A 26894-nucleotide genomic window follows, 5' to 3' on the forward strand; every position below is an offset into this window, starting at 1 on the left:
TGTGACAAGCAGGAAGAGTCAAATGACCATTCCATAAACAGAAATGGGCAGGGGGACAACAAGGCTAAACCAAACTCATGGTAATGAGAATGGGAGGTTGCCAGGGCAACCAACTGGTGGCTGTGTAAAGAGGGAAAGTGTCAATAATGTATCTTTACACATGCAGCTAGCTGCTGAAACAGGGGAACTAACAAGCAGCTAAACTAGGGAGACAGAAATAGTCAAAACTGCAAAGGGAGACAGAAATGTGTAATCTTGTTCCAGAACAAAATCACTTGTATAAAACACTGCTGATATACCCGGCGTTGCCCGGGCGTGGAAGGGCAGGGGGCATGGAGTGGAAGGGGGGGGGGGGGCATGGAGTGGAAGGGGGGGGGCAAAGGGCAGGGAGGGGGGGGCAAAGGGCAGAGGGGGCAAAGGGCAGGGAGGGGGGGGCAAAGGGCAGGGAGGGGGGGGGCAAAGGGCAGGGGGGGCAAAGGGCAGGGAGGGGGGGCAAAGGGCAGAGACATAGAAGACACAGACATAGAAGCAGCAGCACGGAGCTTCTGGCCCCGCCCCCTCTGCAAGACACAGACATAGAAGCAGCAGCACGGAGCGCCCCCAGGTTTCCCTGCAAGCTGCTCGCGCCCCCCTACATAATCGTGTGCCCCCCAAGGGGGCGCGCCCCAAGCTAATGTATGTAACACCCCCCTACCTAGTGTGTGTGTGTGTCCCGTCACTCCGCCTCAGGCCAATGAGAGGTGTGCGGGGGCGGGCGGCCCAAGGGACCAATGAGATTTCCCCTAGGGACACCGGACATCCAGACAGCATACAGTGCTTTCACTAATATAGTATAATATAGCATTTAATAAATCAATTTAAACATGTATCACAGTAATTAGAGTTAAACAGTTTCAAACTCAATCTAAAGACCTGTGGGACCATTTTCTAGCATGTGGATACAGCCTCAATGCTCTCAAAAGATCATATAACCAAGCACTAAACAGTGATAGGGACTCACTACTGTCAAACAACCCCCCCCCCCCACCAAAAAAAAATGAACAAGACTATCCGATGCATAAGGATTTTCTCCAAACACTGGCATCTTCTCTTCAACGACAGTGACCTCAAAGAAGTTCTAGGTCCTACCCCAGCAATTATGAGTAGACGGCCCAAAAACTTACGTAGTCCATAGTCACCAGCAGCGATCCAGACCAACCAATTGGCTTACCTCCCCAGTCAAGGAATGTATAAATGCCAAGGCTGCAAAGCTTGAAAATGTGTCCCCCTCCAAAACGTTTCATAATCATGACAACAGTTGACAATTCACAGTTGATACATTCATCAATTGCCACACTGTTAATGTCATCTACCTAATTTCATGTACTTGCGGCAAAAAATATGTCGACAAGACGGCTACATCAACGTATTTTGGACCATGTGAACTCGGTTAAACATACACTAGACACTTCTGTCGCAAGACACATTAATCAGAAACATGATGGGCATGCAAGTTGCCTCTCTTATGGGCATATATCACCTTTAGGGGGCGACATTGACAAAATACTACTCTGCATATAGGCGGAGTGGATTTATAAACTTAAGACCGGCAGCCCTAATTAGGCATTTACATTTACCCCTTTATTGATTAAAATCGGCCTCACTGTCTTTGCATCAATAGCTACTGTATACCTCCTTCTCTCCTAGAGTCTGTTATTTACCCCCTACAGAAAGCCTACGTATGTGGTATTCCACGTACCATGGTGTGACCGCATAGCCAGATCTGATTGATTTTACTTGGTTACGTGTCTGCTGTATTCATTATATCAGCTTACTAATATTATCTTCACTGTCTCTTTAATCACGATGTATCACATCTGTATATTCATATTTCATTTATGTGACCCATCTAAGTGATTTATGTCTTCTACTCTCTGCTGTCAGGCAGTCCCAGTTGATTAGCTGCTCCATGGAAACCGGTTGTTTACCCTCTCCTCCCATACGCCTGCGCAATGATCGCCCACATGAAGTCATGTGGCAATGCTCCACTGCACATGCGCTATACTTATGAGTCGGATCTCCTCCATGGGAACGGCTTCCTTTTTAAACTCCGCTGCGGCGCCGCACTCAAACTACCCTGACGAAGCTCCATAACAGGAGGGAAACGTGCGTCGGGCAGGTAAAGTGACGTCAGCAGACACCGCTATGGGTCTGTGTTAGAGGGAACACGCGGACCATCCAGAAGTGTAGGGCTTAGCAAGTGGGATATTTAAGTGAGGTTAGTGATTAATAGCCCCTCCTCAGCCGGCGATAGTTGCTGTGTTCACTGTGATTCTATCTTTCACTTGTGGCAATACGCCCTGCTACCGGCTCCACTGTGAACGTGGGGGCTGTTGGCTACACCACTGCATCACATTCTGGCGGCTACTGCATACTTTTGTCAGGAATCAGGGCACACGCCGCCCTTGGCGCTGCCCTTCCCTACCTGTTCTGCTGGCTGCGGTCTCCTCCGCCCCTGCTCTGCATCGCGGGCCGTTCCACCGCCCCCCGCGGCTCTCACGCACGCCACCGACGCTACTGCTGGACGCGCGCCCACTTCCCTTACAGGGCGCGCGCCTCTCAACTTAATTTATTCACTGCACCGACCGTGTAGCTCGCCCCCGGCCGTCCCAGCTCTCAGTCTCACGCCCTTCTACTGTTCACCTGCAGCAAACCAAGCCATTAACCCCTGCCCTATCACGAAGGGCTCCTGGGCTCGCCTCTGCTCTGCCCCTTCCTCCGATTTGTCCTCCTCACTTTATTACTCCTGTGATGCCTCTCCAACCTCGCTCTGCATAGTTCATCTGCCTAGTGCTGTTGGATACTGTGCCTAACTCTCTCTCTGTTTCAACTCTGTTACCAAACCGGCTTGTCTTCCTACCCACTCTGGCTCCACGACCTATACCACGCTTACCTCTCGGACCCCTCGAACCCGGCACTTGGACCTCTACTTCCCGGAACTCTGTTACCCTCGACCCTTGGCTTCGGACCCTACTACGGCACCTTCTCTACGCCCTGATCTGGCAAGTAAAACTACCAGCCCTGGTACCCCTGGCCTTGGCCACGCTACCCAATCCACACTCCGGGCGCGCTCTCACTACTGTGGGTGCGTGGTTACTCACTCTCCACCTCAGTATTGGGGGTTAGTCTGGTCTGCGGGCAGAACAGAGTGACAACTTTATAGCAAATCTGACCATTGATATTGCGTTATACTTTTATTGCTACAATTGTATTTATCTTAATTTAAGATATAGCCTGTATTTGCTGCCTGGTCCACCTGCTGTCAGATTCTATCACCACTGCAGTTTTATTAAGCGTTCGGTTCACTGTTTTTGGACGATATATTACAGGACAGAGCCCTCAATGAGTTGCTCTGTCCTCACATAAGTCCAATTATGTCTTTACTTACCTGCATATGAAGATTATTCCATCATATACATCTAGTGACCATTAACCACATACTCGGTGACTTACACGAAGGAAATCTCTGTATGAACAACACTGTTGTGCCTGTCACCCCGTTAGCACGCTTATAGCTGTAAAATTATGGGCAGGGAGTACACACCTCTATTAAGGTGATTACTAGTATCCTGTATCTTCATTTATTTTGAACCTCAGTGATCTGTGCTTACTCCCCTTTTTCTTTCTCCCACAGTCACGAACCAATTACTTTTTAATTACTGTTTAACTCTAATCACAGTGATACATGTTGTAAATGATTTATTAACGTAAATGCTATGGTTTACACAGGTGGTGATTTCTTTTGAAGTATACACTTTTATGTACCCTCCATTGTGTTTTGATTTTCACTTAACCATTCACAGTCTTGCACCACCCACCTTATATCGCTAAGACTATCAATTTTACATTAGTCAATTTGGTGCATTACTCTAGCTGACCATTAATACTTTCTGTTTTTTTTTCCCATTGCCCATAACACAACCCTTAAGATTTAGTATGCTTTTCATCTTGAGCAATTCAGTCACTTTTATCTCCAAAACATTCATTTAATCTGTTTCTCTTTTGTCTATGGGGGGATTATTTTGCACAGCCTCTACAGAACATTATTTTTTTTTCATTTTGCCTCTTTGTCCTATTATATTTTTGGGGTTCAGTTAGAGGAACTAGTCACCCAACCATCCATTTGAGACACTGTAAATGTCCCACTCTGCTTCCTTACCTTGATTGTCTTTGCATACAGTAGCAGAATTCTATTGTATGAATGTTTGTGCTGTGCTATAAATTACTTTAATACACCAACATAAAGATGTGTTGATAGCTAGGATGCCATCATGTTATGGTTTGATGTGCAACTGTTATTAGCAGACTTCTCTGCAATACTTTTTTGGTCTATTCAGCAGAGAAGAAGCTAATTATTGCTCAAGTGTTAACATAATAATATGTAATACTAGTTGCTGTCTACTTTAACCAAGCACAGCACAACCTTGATAACAGGTACTGTAGTCGGCATTATGATTGTTGGATTCCATTAATTAATATATGTTGTCACGTACTGCACTCTGCGAGCACGCGACCTGCATACGGGACAAGGGTTAATACTGACGTTAGCAAGCGTTCCCACTTTTCACCTCCACAAAGGTCCATCAAATGGACAATATCTCCTCTACCCGATCAAGGATTAATACACAACCCGCAAGCTGCCCCACTTTCCACCTCCGCAAAGGTCCCTCAAATGAGTTATATCTCTTCTAAATCCATCCCAATATACCACCACCATGAACAGCACACAAGTGAACACGTGACTTAGATATGCAACCAGGGTTAATACACATGGCTACTCTAGCCGACTCAGCTTTCTCCTCCGCAAGGTACCTCCAGTGAGTTAATATTAACCCCTCACTCAATTGCAAATCATATCTATCAACTGCCACCACCTGGGGTATGCAAACAATATAAGATGTAAAATGTATATTTGCCAGGGCCCCAAGTCCCTGTTTATTATAAAAAGCTATGCACTTTAACACACCAAAATCAGTGTAGCAAAATGTGTCCAAATCGTAAATACTCTCCCCAGAGCGTGCAATAGTTAATGCAGAGTCCATAGTATTACTTATTAAATATTTATATATATATATATATATATATATATATATATATATATATATATATATATAGGCTATACGATACCGTTTGAGCGAATATCAGAGGCAGCACTCCAGAAAGTAGTCAAAAAAAAATTGTATTTAGTGTGACATATAAACCAACGTTTCGGTCCGCTCAAACGGTATCGTATAGCCTATTTGATTTATATAGGATTTGCACCCACCAATATCTACCTGACGGAGTGCCTTGTTCTCATTTATTCACTATATATATATATATATATATATATATATATATATATATATATATATATATATATATTAGCTGATATACCCGGCGTTGCCCGGGATGTAAATCTGTAATAGGTAGTATTATGTATAAATAGGGGAACAATAGGTTGACTATTTGGTGGAAAGGTTGTATAATGATGTTGAAAAGAAACATGGAAGAAAATGTAATACGATGTTGTTTAAAAATGGTTTATTGTAAACACACCACAGTACAATGTATATTTTGGTGACATAAATGATGTAAAAATGTGAGGTGTGTGTCCCACTAGGGTGTGGGTGTTCAGTACGGGTGGCGGGTGGGTATTGAGTAGTGGCTTTGGGTGAGGCTCCCGCTAGGGTGTGAGTGGGTGTTAGGCGGCAGGTGTCTGGTGAGTGCGGGCGGCGGCTGGTCAATGATGTCGGTGTGTAGGGGTGTGAGTGCGGCGGGTGGGTGTGAGGCGGGAGGCGCCGGGTGGGTGGTGAGTGGGTGCGGCGGCTGGTCAGTGATGTCGGTGCTTGGGGCGGGAGGCGGCAGGTGTGTGTCGAGTGTGTGGGGTGGGTGAGAGGCGGCAGGTGTGTGGCGGGTGGGTGAGAGGCGGCAGGTGTCTGTTGAGTGCGGGCGGCGAATGTGGGGCGCAGAAAGGCAGGGGCGGGGAGGTGGGAAGGGGAGGGGGAAGGCAGGGGCATGGGGGGGGAACGCAGAGGCATGGGGGGGGAAGCAGGGGTGGGGGAAGGCAGGGGCGGGGTTGCAGGGGGTAAGGCAGGGGTTGGAGGGGAGGCGGGGTGGGGAGGCGGGGTGGGGGGGAAGGCAGGGGGAGGGGGGGAAGGCAGGGGTTGGGTGTGGGAGGTGGGGGTGGGGGGGGTATGGCAGGGGGAGGTGGGGGATGAAGGTGGGGGATGAAGGTGGGGGGTGAAGGCGGGGGTGGGGGGAGGCTGAGGTGGGGCGGGAGATGGGGGGCGGGGGTAGGGGCGGAAGGCGGGGGTGGGGGGGGGAAGGCGGGGGTGGGGGTTGAAGGCGCGAGGAGGGGGGATGGAAGGCAGGGGGAAAATTCAGGGGTGGGGGGGAAGGCGGGGGTAGGGGGGGAAGGCGGGGGTGGGGGGATTAAGGCGTGGGGAGGGGGGGAAGGGAAGGCAGGGGGAAAATTCAGGGGTGTGGAGGGAAGGCAGGGGGAAAAGGCAGGGGCGGTAAAAGGCAGGAGCAGGGGGGGTAAAAGGCAGGGGTGGGGGGGTAAAAGGCAGGGAGGGAGAGGCAGGGGGGGAAGTCAGGGGGGTGGGGAAAGGCAGGTGGGGGGGAAGTCAGGGGGGTGGGGGAAACAGGTGGGGGGGAAGGCAAGGGGGGGAAGGCAGGGGGTAAAAGGCAGGGGTGGGGGTAAAAGGCAGGGGCAGGGGGTAAAAGGCAGGGGTGGTGGGGGGAAGGCAGGGGGGGAAAGGCAGGGGCGGGGGGGTAAAAGGCAGGGTGGGGGGGGAAGGCAGGGGGATAGGCAGGGGGGGAAGGCAGGGGGAGGGAGGGGAAGGCAGGGGGTGGGGAAAGGTGGGGGGAAAGCAGGAGCGGGGGGAAGGCAAGGGTGGGGGGATGGGAAAGGCAGGGGTGGGGGGTAAAGGCAGGGGTGTCACTGTGTCTGTCACTGTGTGTCAGTGTGTCTGTCACTGTGTGTGTCACTGTGTGTTTGGGGGGGGGGGCAAAAATGGAGCTGGGGGGGCAAAAATGGAGCTGGGGGGGGGCAAAAATGGGTCTGATTGGGGTCTAAAACAGAGCTGGTGGGATCCAAAACGGAGCTGTTGGGGAGGGGCAAAAACTGAGCTGGGGGGGGGCAAAACGGAGCTGGGGGGGCAAAATGGAGCTGGGGGGGGCAAAACAGAGCTAGGGGGCAAAACGGATCGGTGGGGGGCAAAACAGAGCTGGGGGGGGCAAAACAGAGCTGGGGGGGGCAAAATAGAGCTGGGGGGCAATACTCACACGTCTCAGTTAAGCCCCCAGCAGCAGCAGCAGCAGCAGCAGCAGCAACAGCCGGCGCCACCAGCACCAAGGAGCATTTCCTCACCTCAGGCAGCAGTGCGGCCGTGGGTTGGCGACCCCTGGGTTAGAGCGTAGTGGCCAATGATAGCCGTGGGGGGCGGGAGGCAGCAGCAGCAGTGTGGCTGGGGGTTGGTGACCCCTGGGTTAGAGCGCACTGGCCAATGAGAGCCATGGGGGGCGGGACACACGGGGGGCGAGACACACCGGCCAATGAGAGCCGTGGGAGGGCGGGCGGACCGACGGACCAATGAAATTGTCTCCAGATACTCACAACCAAGATTTTCAGTTATATATATATATATATATATATATATATATATATATATATATATATACAGTTCTTAGGTTACAGAAAAGGTATTACAAGAAACATACAATTACAATAAAATGCAGAACAGCTTCTTAAAATAAAAGGGTAAAACATAAAAGAAAATCCTATACATTACAAAATAATTACTTTATTACAGGGAGAAAAGAGGCTTTTTTTAAATCAATATGCAAAACACACTATAATAAATATAAGGAGATACCACTGGAGTATTTGACATGAGTGGAATTGCGTTAATCACTGCACAAAGCGTATAAGCATTTCTTACAACTTGCTTTTAATTTAAGTAGCACAAATTGCCACTTCTAAGAATTTTTGTTCACATTACTCCAGTAGTAAAGAAAACATAATTTATATTAAAACTACAATAAATAACTGAGCTTTAAATAAAGAAATGTGGTAAAAATGCATTTTCTGTATTTCGGCCTCATTCCTAATAATTTCATAACCACTATATGGATTGTCGTGTGAATCTCTACAAACAGGTGCCCCCACAAAAATTGCCTCGCACCACATTCTTTTGTTTAATTACTAGAAAACATTTCTTGTCTGGTCACTATTTGTGGTAGAATAGATAAGTACTGTAAGCCGCTTTTCATACATAGGGGTTATTCCTAACGCTAGAGAACTGTTAGCAATGCTCTGATCTCAATGACTATCACAAGTGTTCTTTAGAGCAAGGAATAATGAAGAGGCTAAAGCCTTACATGATTTCAGGGGAGATGAGCTCTGCCCATTACCATGCGGTGTATAAGATACTTGCTTCCCCTTAGCTGTGTCCTGGAGACATCCCTTCCCAGCTTTTAAGAAGGAAAGATTACCAATCTGTTTCAACACCTGTTTTTTTCCCAAGGGTGAGATACGCAAAGTCAAACCATGTTTAACAAGCATACTCCTTCATAATTCATGTGTTCTTCCTGTGGTTCACATACAATATTTAGAATAATAAGTAGGCTTGGGGTAGTACCATGCAAGCCAGAAGAACAACAAAAAGCCTGTTATGTTTACCAGCACCAAAGTAAATCAAGGGCAGTGAAATGTGTGTACCCTCCTTGCCCGGCTGTAAAGGAGTTTACATCAGATAGACTGTATACTGTACAGACCGTGTGAATGCGTAGTGCTATAGACTTCACAACAGTGAGATGGGTAGATATATGAATAACCGGATACTTATGGGGAGGACCCCTAAACATTAGCTTGATAGAAGACAGGTACTGGGTTGCAATCCTGGATAATAAGCTCACTGGTAAGTGATGCTGTGGTAAACAATAGTACCAGGACAATTGAATATAATAACACCCTATAGTGTACCAAGCGCTCTGTGAAGCGTGAAACGTTGGTGGGGCTCTCCTGTGCCCCTTTTTTCCATGACCAATAAATAGTTTTTATGGCACCTTTCTCTTCACTACTTTTTGATACTAATAGTAGTGCTCCTCCAGTTCTCCCCTTTTCAGACTGTATAATGTACATGGCATTGCTTGGTCTCTCATACCTGTTCTGGGTTGTTGCAGGCTGGGCGTGAATATGCAGATAGAATAAGGATGGGCGCCAGGAACTTTTAATATTACAAACAGGAGCTTTATTTACATCCGTTTATAATGCTCGCCATACAAAAGCCAGGCTTCACTTCGGACATTTAACTGGTAGCAAAAAAATATTGTTACTCTGTGCATCTTCCCCGGGTAGCTCTCACTCCTATGCTGGGGAGGTAATTATGCTTGTTTCCCTTAGTATTGGTTAGATTGGCAACCTCCTGCGTAGCGTCTATAAAGCCCTATATCTGGTGGGCCCATGTTGGAGGCAACCTCCTGCGTAGCGTCTATAAAGCCCTATATCTGGTGGGCCCATGTTGGAGGGCACACACTACTGTCTGGGATCATTATCCTATTTCACTGTACAGCATTCTTCATCCATACTTATCGGGTCGGTAGTTTACTAAAGACCTTTCGGTGGGGCCGATCCGACTATGCTCCAGAGTTTCTACTCTGAGAACTCCCCGCTGTGCTCATGCTTACTCCTCTTCCTGCATGAGAACAATCTTGTGCCATTACTATGGGCACAAATGAAATAGGGTTGTTTCCTTAAACTAACAAGAAATGGTGACAGAAAATCCTTGATACACATAACTATACGCTTAAACATATATAGTATACATGACTCACGGTGAGGCCCTCTAACTGAAACTTCAAGGAACCTGCTTCTAGAACATCGGGTGGAGCTATATACTGTATATCTTTCTGTCTCCTTATGGAGTGGCTATCCGTTCTGCATATTCATTCTACCCCACATGATTGGAAGGGTAGTTACCTGAGTGAACCCACACTGTTAACCCATTAATAAATGTAGCATAGGTTGAACTTGATGAACGTACAGTATGTCTCTTTTCAACCTCATCTACTATGTAACTATGTAATGCCATTCACCCCTTACATTAACTAGTAGTCCTCAGAGGGGGCTGGCTACATGTATAGTGGGTAAAATCTTGGTAGTAATAATAACAATAAAGTGAGATCTACACTTTTTAGGAATGAAGGAATTTTGTTTGGGGGGGTTGTGAGCAAAATGCTATCTTTTAAAATTGTGTTAAAATAATTAGCTGAAATGAAAAAGCCTACAGTATTTGTGCCGCATCTTTTAATTTTGTTGATCTGTTTCTTTGCAGACTGTGGACTGAATGTACATAAGCAGTGTTCCAAATACGTGCCCAGTGACTGCCAGCCAGACCTCAAGCGTATCAAGAAAGTATACAGCTGCGACCTTACCACCCTGGTGAAGGCACACAATACACCCAGGCCAATGGTTGTGGACATGTGCATTCGAGAGATCGAAACAAGAGGTATGGAAACATGTCTTATCTTTTTGTATGTTTTTTTTTTCAATTTTCTTTTATTTTAGGCATCCTTGTTTATTTATTTTAGCAGACTTTGCTGCAGGAGTCGTCAAAGTGCGATCCACTGTATTGAGCCTGAATCGACGATATCTGCCATTGACATTAAAAGCAGATATCACAGATTTAACCGCGTTGCAGCAGATCACACTTTGATGACTCCGGGAATTATACCCATTGATTTTGGGAGTATAGAAGCCCTTATTCTATGGTTAGTCTATTCTATGGTTAGTCTTTTTTTCTTTTGTTTTGTTATCATTTTGCTTGCACTTTCCCTTGGAATTCAGTCCATTACCATCCCTGTCCCATGATGATCATTTGTGTATGTATATATGTATGTATATATATATATATATATATACACCGCAGAAATGTAATCCATGGTTGCCAAACGCACAGCCTCTCTCGCCATTTCTGTACCAGTCATCAAAAAGACTCCAAATCTTTATCCATCATGGGGATTGAGTCTATCCCCTTATCCATTATGGGGGGTGACCGATTCAAAAAATTGTGTACCGGGGAAACTTACTGGATATATATTTTGGGCACTATGCAACCCAGAGGACACAATGACCATATTGATGTCAGCACCATAGTATAAATCACCTGGCAGGTATGAATGCAGACATGCGTTCCCTCTGGACAGTGGTTCTGCAGTCTGGTCATTGTGAGCCACTGAGACTCACTTTCCGGGTGTTTCGGCTCTATCCAAGATCAGGTTATGATTTTTATATTTTTAGTTATATTATCTTTCAAATATCACTATAACTATTATTGAACACTGAATATTTGACATCACTATATACACAAAAAAGGATTAGCATCACTTAGGTCAAATAGATATTGAGGAAATAATAAAAACTCACTATTTATTTAGAATCTTTATAATATATGCACAAAGTAAAATAAACACGAACACATTTATTATTTATTATTTACTAACATCATACAGAACATGGTTGGTCATATACCAACATTCAATATATGTGGGCACTATTGGCCTGGTTTCTTCTGTCCTTGCTTCCATCCATCAGTTGCAGATTATTCTGCTCTCCTCTGGCTCCTCTTGATTCTTGATATTTGGTCTGCCAAATCTAATAATAAAATGAATAATAAAATTAAAATTGGGTTAAATAAATATATCTAGGATATATTTATTTAGTATATATTCATCTATTTGATCAGTACATGTTTATTCATATGATTATATGTGTCTATATGTGTATTATCATGTATACCCATATCATCAGTTATTTATATGGTATGTCTTTAGGTAATTAACATTTGTCAAACATTTGTCAAATTGAATTATTGTTTCATAGTCAGTGACCATAATGATATCCATTAGGGATTGGATTAATACTATGCAAATTAGGTACTCATTCATACAATGCAATGCAGCTAATAATTTACTGCATGGTAATATTTTTCTGTGGTTTTTCGGTTTCCTGGATATTTAATGCCAAGTGTTCATTATATTTATGTGGTTATGCACTAATAAAGGGAATCTTTGTATGCAGTTGAGTGGCCTTATATAGAAATATATTATATTTGGACAAATGGAATTTAATGTTTATTTTAAAAATTTAGAATAACTTTATACGTATAAAATATAAAAAATATACATTAATAACTAATAGTTTTAAATATGCTGCAATCTATGATTCTCTGAGTGGCTTTCTAACTATTTTTCTTTTGATTGTGTATTAACTAGTTTCATACCAGGCTCTCATCCAATTAAATGTATTATGTTAAATTGTTCTGGATATATTTCATATGTGCATGACTAATTAATTAGCGTTTCTTCCCCTATATATACTGGGAGGTAATACTTAACAGGTCACCCCTGATGAAGTCATTGTTATGACGAAACGCGTAGGGCGTGACTAAATTGTGTCGTACACTCACAGAGCTAAGGACTCAGAGGCTGTGTATGAGCGTTGGAGGTCCCAGTGATCCAGCTACACCATTGTCCGCATGGACATTTGAACTGCTGGTATCCGGAGGGTATCACTTCCGGGTGCAGAGGCGCCAGGTTCCGCTTCCGCGGAGTGTGGAGAGGTGACGTCGGAGAACGCTGGGTTACTGAGGTGCAGTGGAAGGACCGCGCAGTTGGTGATTGAGATTATTCTCATACACGCTTGATTTCTTGCTATTTTTGTGAGTGGGCAATTGTCTGAATTGTATGTCCCATAAACATTGTTTTTTACGATAATACACTAGGTGTGCACCTGTGTCTTTTTCTCTTTTTAGATTATATATATATATATATATATATATATATATATATATATAATGTGTTTGGGGCTGGTAATTAGCTTAGCTAACCACCCAGTTAGAGAGGGCTTGACTACATGTATAGATATTCTCCAAAGTGGAGTAGGTTTTCTTTAGCTTATTTTGAATGTTTTGCTGTATTAAAGGGACAGGCGCAATAAAGCCTAATTTTCGTTTCACTTTAAACGGTCTCCATTGCGTACCTCTGCACACGTCTCTTACAAGGCCATATCCCTAAGATCTGGAAAACTGCCAGAGTTGTCCCAATCTTCAAAAGTGGGGACAAAAACAGTCTCAAACTACAGGCAAATCTCTCTTCTCCCGATACTATCCAAAGTCCTGGAAAATGTGTTCACTCCCAATTAAGCGATTACTATACCAAGACAAATTTCCCTAGCCAATTCCAGTCTGGGTTTCCCCCCAAACACTCCACCGTAACTAAACTGCTAAAAGTTTGCAATGAAATCCAGTGTGGAATGGAACTGGGACAACTCACTGGTGCAATATTCCTACATTTTGCAAAGGCTTTTGATACTGTTGATCATGTTATTGTGCTTACTGCTGTGGCCGAGTTTATTCGAGCATTTGCCCGTTCTCGGCCGCAGCAGTAACCTGGCGCGCACCAGAGGGTGCCGGGCGCGCGCCGAAGACACGGAGGAGCGCCCTCCGATCGGGGCTTTCTCTCTCCCGCCGCCGGGTCCCCCGGAACCCCCTGCCGCCGTCCCCCACATCGCGGGACACCAGGGCTCCCTCGGGGAGCCCTGGACGCGCGTGCAGGGGGCGCAGGCACCCGATGACGCGCGGCACGCCGAGGGAGTGCGGCTAGAATGCCGGGGCATCCCCAGGCTTGCGGAGCTAGCCGCACTCAAATAAAATGTGCCGCCTCTGTAGCAAACTCCAGTGCTCTGGAATAGGGAAGCATGCTTTAAACTGGTTTCATTCCTACCTATCAGGTAGATCCCAACATGTGTCTAACTCAGGCTCTAACTCCAACCCCCTGGATATCACCTGTGGTGTCCCGCAAGGCTCTGTTCTGGGGCCCCTACTCTTCTCAGTGTTCATCAATGATCTTCCTACAGCTTGTAAGGGAGCTTCAATACACATGTATGCAGATGACACAATCTTATATGCACACAGCCCTAGCCTCTCCGATCTAGAACACATACGTCAATCTGAATTTTTGAGACTTGAACATTGGATTTCACAAAACAAACTGTTTCTAAACACTGACAAGACTGTAACAATGGTATTTGGGACCAAGGCTAAATTTGTGAAGCTTCCAATGACTGAGCTCCAGATCAGAACCAACGCTAACACCACCCTAACTCCTGTTACTAGTTTTAAATATCTGGGCATATGGTTTGACTCCCATTTAACATTTGGGATGCACATTGATACCCTGACATTCAAAACCTATGCCAAACTAGGTGTACTTTACAGGAACAAATCCTCCCATAGTCTGCTGGTCAGAAACTATATCGCACAGCAGATGCTAATGCCAATTATCGACTATGGGGACATAGTATACGGCTCGGCACCCCAAACCCACCTTAGCAAACTTGATACCCTCTACAATTCAATATGCCATGTTGTTCTCCAATGAAACTACAACACACATCACTGCGAAATGCTCAAAGAACTAGATTGGTCGTCACTTGGGTCTAGGCGCAAAGTTCATCTTTCCTGTCTTGCCTTCAAATACTTTCTGGGCAAGCTACCCATTTTTCTGAACAAGCTCCTCACCCCTACCACTTGCAGCACTTATCACCTGAGATCAGACTCCAAAATACTGTTCATGGCCCCACAGTTCAGCAAAGTATCCGGCCGCTCCCCCTTCTCTTACCGTGCACCGCAAAACTGGAACAATCTACCGGAGACTCTTACAGCCGCCACCAGTCTAAGTTCTTTCAAAACTAAAGCTGTCTCACATTTTAATCTGGTCTGTAACTGTTACATACGCCTATAATATATATTATCTCTAACTGTGCATGCTATGTCTTGTATATAATGTATACCCTGTTCACTTATGTAACTGTATTTGTAACCATGTATTATTTGTCATCTTAACTCTGTGCCCAGGACATACTTGAAAACGAGAGGTAACTCTCAATGTATTACTTCCTGGTAAAATATTTTATAAATCAATCAATAAATAAATTGTAAAATGTAAGCGTATGTTGCGAATCATCATGCAGGCTGTGACCTTCCTCAAGTGGTAGTAGTACTGTCCTGCACTCTGGGTGATGCCTATAACAGTCTGGCTGTGTATGAATGTACCATACATGAAGGAAATATCAGTGTGGAGTGCCACTGGAGAAATGGAGGGGGACACAGAGGTATGGAAAATATACTTCTTACCTCCGTCGCTGGTCACTCCGCTCCCGTAGTGTTATATCAATGGCTAAACTGTTGTGTTGGTCCTGTCGGTTCCTGGCAGCTGCAAGCAAGCAGTCCTGTAACAGTAAGGTACCTCCCACACTCCTTCGGCAGCGCGTTTCCTGGATCTTAGTCGGTAGAGGAAAAAAGAAGGGCAGGCATCCGGAGCAGCAGCAAGGTATGGCAAGAAATGATTGATCCAATACTGGTCATAAAGGCTTTATTGTACACATAACTTGACAGACAAGTCCATGTACTCCCTCCTACGCGTTTCACACCGCAGGGCGCTTCAAGTAATTGACGCAACGAAAAATGCATAGGAGGGAGTACATGGATTTGTCTGTCAAGTTATGTGTACAATAAAACCTTTCTGACTAGTATTGGATCAATGTTTTTTTGCCATACCGTGTTGCTCCAGATGCCTGTCCTCTTTTCCTGTGACCTGCCTCAATACTGTTTTTTATTTGCCAGTAAAAAAAAATATATATATATATATATATATATATATATATGGTTCTAATCTACTGTGAACTGTAGTAAAAGATATAGTGGTAACCACTTTGCTTTGCCTATTGTTTCACATCTTAACTAGTGGTATATGTTAAAGTAATATAAACATGTGCCTTTTAAATGTTTTGTATTTCATTTTTTACCGTCCATGGAGCAGATCTATGTTCTACTTGGAGCATTCTGCGTTTGCTGAAATGTTACATCTTATTCATCTTACGGTTCTGGTATTTTGTGTGCTTATTACTTTAAGAAGGTTTCCCTCCAAGGACAAAGGTGAACTAACGACAGTAGCTATTTTATAGGTTAAATATAGCTTATTAAATATACCTTTATTTAACAATTGGACAAGTACAAGTATTTTTTAAATAGTTGGTTACACACACAGCTTTTTTCATGGTATAGCAGGGCCCCCTGGGTCCCTATGTTCCCCCGTTAGCCCTTACCTTCGGGAGCGGGTGCGCTCTGCAGCGGAGGCAGGGTTCGGCAGTAGAGGAGGTTGCAGGAGAGATGCGGGGGATGTATGCAGCGGCGACCCCATAGCAGGGCGCTGCCATCTTACTCTGTGGATGCGTGCGCAATCAACATTGCGCATGCGCAGATCAGCTCTCATGCACGGCAGCCATTAGGGAGTTTGTACATGCGCAGTAGGACCCCCACAGCGGCGGCCATTAGGGGGACTGGCTCACAAGGAACTACAAGCCCCATCATGCACAGGGGCTGGTGATCAGGTGGCCCAGATCAGCCAATAGGGCTGCAGCAAGCCTCTGCTCCCTGCAATGGATACATTTGGCGCGCCAGGGACCACACCAGTCGGAAGAGGGACCTCTGAGGAGTAGGTAGTGTTTCGGGAGCAGTGCTCCCCTGGACTAGGCCAGATCTAACCCCTTAGGCCCCAGCTAGGCCCAGACTCACTGTAGCTTGTGGCTGCTATAGGGAAAGCCCATAGTCAGGAACCTTTCCCCATTAGCTGCATATAGTCAAGTACAGCACCGGTGAGATGCGGTGACTGCGGCCTGTGGTCTGGGACCAGACCAGCTATGCGGTAAAGATGGTAAAGTGATATTATCCACGACATAATTCACCCAACGCTGAGGCAGACACCATCGCGGAAGACAAAGTTGGATCAGACGGATCCTCATTGTTATTCTGCAATACCCGGGTGTTGGAGCCACGGGCAGGTAATTAACCAAGTGCACCACCACTCCACGGGATAGCGCTATCGCCAACACTTTGGGTGGGCCTTGACATTGGGAAAGGGACACCAGGGGATTGGTGCCTGGCACCCAATGTACTCTGGGGACACTCACTGTTATTATCAGGTTGGGGCCTATTTTACTGTGTGATACAGGGTACCCATGTTACTGTGTTCAGTAAAGGTTGTTAGCATATATTTGTGTGCGTGTATTATTAGTATTGTTCCTGTAAGGGTCCCTCCCTCCAAGTCGGGATCCCTTGCCGGTGGAGGCGCTGTCACCATAAGAATCAGGTACACCCCAGGCTCCCAGCGGCGGAGTTTCAGGCCTTCTGTGAGCCACATGTAACGCACCACACACACACCGTAGTCACCATATCTCCCACAGGGTGGAGGAAAGTGTGCTTCAATGGTAAATAAATACTTTACCATTTGTATGTAATTGGTGATAAGACTGTCAGTCCTCAAAGCTAGAGGTGAAATGGTGTCTTTGACCCTTGTTTGTATAGTCATCATGAAGCCATCACTAGTCAAGCAGATAAACAACTAGCTGATAAGCTTGAATTCAGGAGAGCAGGATGCAAATAAGTCAAATTCTTAGTTTAAGGGTGATTGAATCTTTCAAGGAGAAAGCAATTACACTGATCGCTCCACAGTTCATTAGCTTCTTTTCCAATCTGGTCACATTTGCAGATTGCTTGGGACAGCCACATTTCAAACCAGATGAAAACTTTTTATTTCTCTTTCCTGCTCCCTCGCTTATCTTTATCTGTCTGTCAAAGCCAATATAATTCATAAAAAGACACAGATGTATGTATATCTTTATTTATATAGCGCCTGCTGTGTACTTAGTGCTTTACAATGGCAAAACAGTATAGGGAATTATAATATAATAAGGGCAACAAGGTTAGACAATAGGAAAGGAAATCCCTGCCCCGGAGAGCTTACAATCTAAGTGGTATGTTGGGAAATTTAGAGACACAGCAGGTGAATAAGTGCAGTAGACGGCAGTGCTTGGGAGTGACTGTGGGTGTGGGACAGTAGCCATGAGTCCAGGATATTGGGATGCTTCATTTAAGAGGTAGGTTTTCAGGTTTGTCTTGAAGGTGGGGAGAGAAGATGCTTGATGTATACTGAGTGTGAGGGCGATCGCCAGATATGGTGCAGGGAGAGAAAAGGGTTTAAGGCAAAAGAGAGCTGTGGAGGTGAGAGGGATGGAAAGGCGACCGTTATGGTTAGAGCGCAGGAGACGAGCAGGGGCATAGAGAGAGATCAAAGCTGATACGTAAGAAGGAGCAGATGAGTGGAGAGCCTTAAAGGTAAGGAGGAGAACTTTGTAGGTTATGGGAAGCCAGGAGAAGGATTTAGGGAGGAGATAAGGGGATACTGTTTTGGGAGAAAGTGAAATTATTCTAGCATCAGAATTTTGGATTGATTTCAGGGGACAGAGTTGTGAGGCAGGGAGGCCTGTTAGCAGTATGTTACAGAAATCCAGACAGGAGAGGATAAGGGCATGCATTTGAGTTTTAGCAGATTGACAGAGGAAAGGGCAGATTTTGGCAATATTATGGAGGAAGAAGCAACAAATTTTGGCCATGACATGAATGTGAGTAGAAAAGGAAAGGGAATAATCAAATCTCACTCCTAGACAACATGCTTTGGTGACATGATAGATGGTAGTACCATTTACAGTGATGGAAAGGGGGGATATTAGGCCGGATATAGGGAGCAATGAGGAGCTCAGTTTAAGGCAGCAGAGCACCATCCATGAGGATTTAACCAGACAGGGCCCTATTCAATATAGAGATATGTGGCTGTCATGCGCTCCTGGGCTAAAGTTGAATGAAGCACTGATTGTGCAGGGCTGGTAGGAAAATGAGAGGATAAATAAAGACCACTATAAAGGTTGGGGCTCAGGGGCAAAACAGCAATCTTACCCCTGTCAGCTCATCCGTCCTGGGTCCAATAATTCCTCAGCAGTGAGTCCTACAGCGTGCATCCGGCAGAGAGGTCATGTAGAAGGGAAAGGTGCATCCGGAGCAACAGCAAACAGCCCAATGATGTCACAGTCCAAAATTGAACATCAAAGCTTTATTGGAGACACACTGTGTGTCTCCAATAAAGCTTTGATGTTCAATTTTGGACTGTGACATCATTGGGCTGTTTGCTGTTGCTCCGGATGCACCTTTCCCTTCCCTATTCAATATACTGTGAATCTGTCTCCTCAGTGACATTGAAGTCTAGCACCCCTTTCAGTGGAATGGGTTTAAAAGCTTCCCTGAAAATGAGAAGACCACTTCCCATATTGAATTAGGGCCATAAAGTGAGAGCGTTTGTATAGTATTTTTATTTATATAATGCCAGCCAGTGTACACAGTGCTTTATATACAGTGGTGTGAAAAAGAGAGTACGCCCTCTTTGAGTTCTATGGTTTTACATACCAGGACATAATAACAATCATCTGTTCCTTAGCAGGTCTAAAAATTAGGCAAATACAACCTCAGATGAACAACAACACACGACATATTACACCGTGTCATGATCTATTTAACAAAAATAAAGCCAAAATGGAGAAGCCATGTGTGAAAAACTAAGTACACTCTTACTGCTTCCATAGGAATTAAGATGCTAAGTAGCAGACAGGTGCTGCTAATCAAATGCCCTTGATTAATCATCAGCACGTGTGACAACCTCTATAAAAGCCGAAGTTTTAGCAGTTTGCTGGTCTGGAGCATTCAGGTGTGTGTTAACACAATGCCAAGGAGGAAAGACATCAGCAATGATCTTAGAGAAGCAATTGTTGCTGCCCATCAATCTGGAAGGGTTATAAGGCGATATCCAAACAATTTAAAGTCCATCCAGGGATTAATCCGATTGCCAATTCTTGGAGTCAGGAAGGAATTAATTTTTCCCCTTAATGGGGTTTTTTGTTTGTCTTCCTCTGGATCAATAAGTAAGTATAGATATAGGATAAAGTATCTATTGTGTAAATTTAGCATAGGTTGAGCTTGATGGACCTACGTCTTTTTTCAACCTCATCTACTATGTAACTATGTAACTATCAATCTACAGTGAGAAAGATTATTCAAAAGTGGAAAACATTCAAGACAATTGCTAATCCTCCCGGGAGTGGACGTCCCAGCAAATTCACCCCAAGGTCAGACCATGCAATGCTCAGAGAAATTGCAAAATACCCAAGAGTTACATTTCAGACTCTGCAGGCCTCAGTTAGCATGTTTAATGTTAAAGTTCATGACAGTACAATTAGAAAAAGACTGAACAAGTATGGTTTGTTTGGAAGGGTTGCCAGAAAAAAGCGTCTTCTCTCTAAAAAGAACATGGCAGCACGACTTAGGTTTGCAAAGTTGCATCTGAACAAACCACAAGACTTCTGGAACAATGTCCTTTGGACTGACGGGGCCAAAGTGGAGATGTTTGGCCATAATGCACAGCGCCACGTTTGGCGAAAACCAAACACCACATATCTGCACAAACACCACAAACCAACTGTCAAGCACGGTCGTTGAGGGGTGATGATTTGGGCTTGTTTTGCAGCCACAGGGCCTGGAAACCTTGCAGTCATTGAGTCGACCATGAACACCTCTGTATACCAAAGTATTCTAGAATCAAATGTGAGGCCATCTGTCCGACAGCTAAATCTTGGCCGAAATTGGGTCATGCAACAGGACAATGATCCCAAGCACACCAGCAAATCTACAACAGAATGGCTGAAAAAGAAAAGAATCAAGGTGTTGCCATGGCCCAGTCAAAGTCCAGACCTCAACCCGGTTCAAATGCTGTGGCTGGACCGTAAGAGAGCTGTGCATAAACAAATGCTCACAAACCTCAATGAACTGAAGCAATGTTGTAAAGAAGAGTGGGCCAAAATTCCTCCACAACGATGTGAGAGACTGATAAAGTCATACAGAAAACGATTACTTCAAGTTATTGCTGCTAAAGGTGGTGCTACAAGCTATTGAATCATAAGGTGTACTTAGTTTTTCACACATGGCTTCTCCATTTTGGATTTATTTTTGTTAAATAAATCATGACACGGTGTAATAAGTCATGTGTTGTTGTTCATCTGAGGTTGTATTTACCTCATTTTTAGACCTGCTAAGGAACAGGTGATTGTTATTATGTCCTGATATGTAAAACCATAGAATGTGTACTTTCTTTTTCACACCACTGTAGATATTATACAAGATATAATAAAGGAAAACTGTTATATAAATGGGTGAAAGGTTTTGGGGAAAAATTAGTCCCTGCCCTAAAGAGATTGCAATCAAATGTGAATATGTTGTGTATGGGGGTGCAAATGTAATTGGCCTAGTTTAAAAGGGTTTGCTGTGGATGGATCATGTGGTCATTTAACAATGCCATTTGAAAATGCTTCATGTAAAGGCTTGACAATGACGAAAAAAACAGTTACTTATAAAAATGCAGACTCTCCCTCAATTTATCTATCACTAAGGCAAAGTCATCCGTAGGAAGGCATTGTCCCTCAGAGGAAAGCAGTTTCTGTTTTCAGAAGGCAGTCTGTCTCTGACTCTCACTCGCATTGTTTCTCTTTGGAAGGAAATGTTATTCTTATAAAAGTGGATCTTGTTGGAATGTAGTTTCAAACTTCCTTACAATCAGCAAGATACCTTACATGCTAGTCTCACACGTGGTATTGAGTAGATGGAGAAAGTCCTAGAAAGAGCAGACATCCATCAGGCAAGAGTGGAAGATGACTGAGAAACCTCCAATCTAATATTCTATCTTGTGGTGGGCAGGCTCATCAAGCTTGCTGAAAAAATAAGGTCCAGTCTTTAGTAGCAGGCACTCCCGGACTTTTTCAAAAAGTGACAAATATTTATTACAAAAGGTCAATGTTTCGTCCACCGCACTAAGCTCCGCGGTTACAGAGGCCCACGCTCTTCTCCACAACAATTAAACTGATTGCCGGGGGAGAGTGCGGGGCCTTTGTAACTCTCTTACCTTCTCCTTCACCATCTCTTCCTGAAGGGTCCCTCAACATGGCGCCGCAATGTCAAATGGCATTGCATTGCCATGACAACGGGACGTCATGTGACGCCATGGCAATGCGATGCCATTTGATATTAGGGCGCCATGATGAGGGACCCTGCAGGAAGAGATTGTGAAGGAGAAGGTAAGAGGCCCCGCACTCCATGTCTGCACCAAGCCCTACAATATTTGTAGCAGGCCCTCCCAAAAATAAATTTTATATATATATATAATGTGTTTGTGTGCATTTTAAATCATGGTGGCTGAAAAAGGCGACAAAAATCCTCCACCGTTAGCATAGCCAATAAATAATATCACTTGTCTGCAACTCTGCCTTTCAACCATTATTACCTAGCATACAGTGCTCCCACTTCAGCAAAGGATTCTGGGAAATGACATGCAATTTTTCTGTTTCCATGTTTCAGCTTATTTACATCGTATATATCGCATCCTATGCTAGAAATACTATATACATGCCTGACAATGGTTACGCAGGTTTTGCTAGCTTGTTCTGGTTATTTAGCGAACGTGTTCTAATTGTATGTAGATGACTCTTACTATGCTGCAGTCAGTGAAATGCTGCAGCTATGTAACATGATATTATTAAGTGTGATACCTTATTCTTACAGCTGCCAGAGTAATACTAAGTCTTCTGTTTGGAACACAGCAACAAATCTGTGTGTGATACTTTGTTGCCAAAGTGCAGAGCTCAAAAAGGTGTGTGAGAGCCTGTTTCAAAAGAGGAAGTGGATATAACTTTCTAAATGGTTGCTGTAGCAACCAAAGGATGATCAGTACATTAAATAAAATCATTAAAAATGGCTTTAATAGTTTTTTTTTTTTTAATGCATACAGTATTATCTAATATTACAGAACTTTTTTATTTTTTTAAGAAGAATAGATGGAAGATAAATGAATTGGCCCTATCACAAGGTGTTAAATGTCTATAAACAAAAATGCACTTTATGGTGATAATTTCATTGCATATAAAAAAATGACAATGGAACTGAGGAATTCATAAACAGCGTGCTATCTAAATCTTTGAAACTGCACAGGGCAAAAGTGACGTGTATTTATTGCACAGAATTGTACCCTATACGTTAATTGTACCGTGTAGCTGTTTCATCTCAACTATTTCATCTTTGTGTCTCGTAGGTCTAACGTCAGAAGGTCTTTACAGAGTATCAGGGTTTACCTGAGCACATTGAAGATGTCAAAATGGCCTTTGATCGAGGTATGTTTTCCCTGCGGACATGTTTTCAGATTACCGTATAGATAAGTCGTTTGAAATCACGGGATGTTAACAGTCGTCAAATGTAAATATTCTAAAAAAAAACTATTATGCTTCATTTAGTACTTGCATTTCAGGATTAAATAATAAATCTGACCTTTTCAGTCCATATTCTACAACTGAAATACTCAGTAGCAGATTTTCCATTAGGCCCAAGCCTAGGGCGGCAAACGTTCTGCCCCCATATGCATTTCCGCGCTCTCGGGCCTATCGGACCGGATGAGAAAGACTTACTGCTGCGGCCGAGTTTATTCGAGCATTTGCCCGTTCTCGGCCGCAGCAGTTACTGGCGCGCGCCGGAGGGTGCCGGGCGCGCGCCGAAGCAGCGGAGGAGAGGCCCGCCGATCGCGGCTTCCCCCTCTCCTCTCCGGGTCCGCCGGGTCCCCCGGAACCCCCTGCCGCCGTCCCCCACATCGCGGGACACCAGGGCTCCCTCGGGGAGCCCTGGACGCGCGTGCAGGGGGGCGCAGGCACCCGATGACGCGTGACCGCGCATCGGAGACGCACGGCACGCCAAGGGGCTGCCACTTGCAAGCCGGGAAATCTCCCGGCTTGCGGAACTGGCCACACTTCAATAAAGTGTGTCGCCAGTGTATGTGTTCTGCGCCCTCCATCTCCTTTGGAATCCCAGCGTCAAGTGACGCCACAACGTGACGTCACACAGCGTCTCGTTGCCATGTCAAATGACATTGCATTACCGTGGCAACACGACGCCGTCACGCTGATGTCCATAGCGTCAATTGACGCTGGGATTCCAAAGGAGATGGCGGGTGGCACCAAGGAGGTTGCAGGACACGTGTAAGTGTCTAGAGCCGGTGGATTTCCAAATCCGCCACTGGAAATACTACAAGAGCGCTCTCTCTCTCTCTCTCTCTCTCTCTCCTCTCTCTCTCTCTCTCTCTCTCTCTCTCTCTCTCTCTCTCTCGCTTTCTCTCTCTCATGAATTTTCCTATTATTCATCTTAATTGTACTGTAGTTACAGATTGTTTTAAGGGCAAAAAAAAAAAGAAGACTTCATTAAACAACATGTCACTTTCACGCTTTTCTTTAGAGCCTTTGTCATTGAGTAGAAGATCTTGTTTTTCAGCGTTCACAAAGGATATGAGATTGTAAAACCAATCTCATGGGATTTGGGGCTGCAGGAGTGCTTCTTGCTCTTACATAACTCACCACATGAATTGCTTATAGGGCCTGTCACATGGCAGTGAACAGCATTATACACCAGATTGCCCTTGGGCCTGAAACTTTTCCTGAAAGCTTTTATTAAATGTCAGTATTTCTTAGTAATCTGATTGCATTGCTTGTCCACATTGCAGTTTAGTTATTACTTTAGAAATCCTAACGTAACCCCTCCCCCTCAAAAAAACAGTTCTTGCAGTTGTAGTATTGCACTGAGCGTATGCTGCAGGGTGTCTCAGCCTGGAGGAGTGTATATTGATTTAAGCCTTCTTTTATTAGAATGATGTTCACGATTGTTGCTACAGCATATGTGCCGCATTGAGAAATGACATGGTTTGTGTATAGCTTCAAGCAGTGGCGGATTTCCCCATTAGGCCCGATAGGCCTGGGCCTACGGCGTCAACATTTTTGGGCGGCAAACTTTCCTCTCTCCCTCCCCCCCCCATATACAGAGGCCCCATTCTCTTCCCCACTGATTGCTGGGGGGAGAGCGTGCGGCCTCTGCACAGTTCTTACCGTCTCCTGCAGCGCCTCCCTCGTCCACCTTCAGCAATGCGACGTCACGTTACCATGTGATGTCGCAGTGTCATTTGACACCGCAACGCTGAAGGAGGAGGAGGACGGCACGAAGGAGGAGGCGGCGGCCCGGTGGCACTAAGGTAAGTGCTTATGGGCAGCAAATTTGTAAATCCACCACTGGTTTCAAATAAGTCAATACAAAAAATAAGTTAGTGTGTGTGTGTGTGTGTGTGTGTGTGTGTGTGTGTGTGTGTGTGTGTGTGTGTGTGCTGAGCACGCGCATTTTAAGTGAAACTTCTTTGTCTTTTGTCAGTGTTTTGTCACAGAAATTGTACTTGTGATGGTGGTGTTTTTAATTAAAAATCAAAACACAATTTCAGTGCCAAAGCGCAAAGAATTTTGACTTAGGCCTCTTTCCCACTGCTCGCGACTGCGCGCGACGCGAACAAGAGACGTCCCTCTATGGGGCCGGCCCCAGTCAGTGCGTGTGCGCACATGACTAAGTGCAAGTAGCGCGGCCAGATTTTGGAACGTCAAGATATTTTACTTTTGGCGCTGTGGCTGAGCGATGACCACATCATGGTGGCGGTTCAGCCAATGAGGGGGAACCAGTAGCTTGATGTCATGGGCCCCTCCTCCCCCCGTTGCGACTGATCTGAATTCCTTATAATAACTGTGAATTCCTTGTGTCTGTGTGTGTCTCTCTGCCTGTGTGTCTCTCTGCCTGTGTGTCTCTCTCCTGCCTGTGTGTGTCTCTCTCCTGCCTGTGTGTGTGTCTCTCTCTCTGCCTGTGTGTGTCTCTCTGCCTGTGTGTCTCTCTGCCTGTGTGTCTCTCTCCTGCCTGTGTGTGTCTCTCTGCCTGCCTGCCTGTCTGTCTGTCTCTCTCTCTCTCTCTCTCTCCCTGTGTGTGTGTGTCTCTCTGCCTGTGTGTGTCTCTCTGCCTGTGTGTCTCTCTCTGCCTGTGTGTCTCTCTCCTGCCTCTGTGTGTCTCTCTCTGTGTCTCTCTCTCTCTCTCTCTCTCTCTCTCTCTCTCTCTCTCTCTCTCTCTCTCTCTCTCTCTCTCTCTCTCTCTCTCTCTCTCTCTCTCTCTCTCTCTCTCTCACTCCCTGTGTGTGTCTCTCTCTGTGCCTGTGTATGGGGCTCTCTCTCTGCCTGTGTGTGTCTCTCTGCCTGTGTGTGTCTCTCTGCCTGTGTGTCTCTCTCCTGTCTGTGTGTGTCTCTCTCTGCCTGTGTGTGGGTCTGTCTCCCTGCCTGTGTGTGTGTGGTCTTTGTGGTCTCCGTTGGGGTTGCTGCTGCTTCGAAGCTCCCGAGCCAGCTGGCGGTCCTGCGCATGCGTGCCGAACCGGGGAACGCTGCGTATGCGAGCCGAACCGGGGAACGCTGCGCATGCGAGCCGAACCGTGGAACGCTGCGCATGCGAGCCGAACCTGGGAACGCTGCTTATGCGAGCCGAACCGGGGAACGCTGCGTATGCGAGCCGAACCGGGGAACGCTGCGTATGCGAGCCGAACCGGGGAACGCTGCGTATGCGAGCCGAACCGGGGAACGCTGCGTATGCGAGCCGAACCGGGGAACGCTGCGCATGCGAGCCGAACCTGGGAACGCTGCTTATGCGAGCCGAACCTGGGAACGCTGCTTATGCGAGCCGAACCTGGGAACGCTGCTTATGCGAGCCGAACCTGGGAACGCTGCTTATGCGAGCCGAACCTGGGAACGCTGCTTATGCGAGCCGAACCTGGGAACGCTGCTTATGCGAGCCGAACCTGGGAACGCTGCTTATGCGAGCCGAACCTGGGAACGCTGCTTATGCGAGCCGAACCTGGGAACGCTGCTTATGCGAGCCGAACCTGGGAACGCTGCGCATGCGAGCCGAACCTGGGAACGCTGCGCATGCGAGCCGGTTTCCAGTGCTGCGTATGCCCATAGAGCCTCCTTTGCCCACAGTGATGCGCGCCGA

At 45.6% G+C, this 26894-nt stretch overlaps 1 protein-coding gene across 1 annotated transcript in view; it reads left to right on the plus strand.

The window, feature by feature from the left end:
* CHN2 (chimerin 2) overlaps positions 1-26894 on the plus strand; it is a 356799-nt gene that overhangs the window by 315845 nt on the left and 14060 nt on the right. The window contains 3 exon segments of the mRNA XM_075586857.1: positions 10359-10532; positions 23104-23144; positions 23146-23182. Coding sequence (XP_075442972.1) covers positions 10359-10532; positions 23104-23144; positions 23146-23182 — 252 coding nt within the window.

This window comes from Ascaphus truei, chromosome 2 (assembly GCF_040206685.1).
Source record: "Ascaphus truei isolate aAscTru1 chromosome 2, aAscTru1.hap1, whole genome shotgun sequence".
In the NCBI taxonomy this organism is placed as follows: Eukaryota; Metazoa; Chordata; class Amphibia; order Anura; family Ascaphidae; genus Ascaphus; species Ascaphus truei.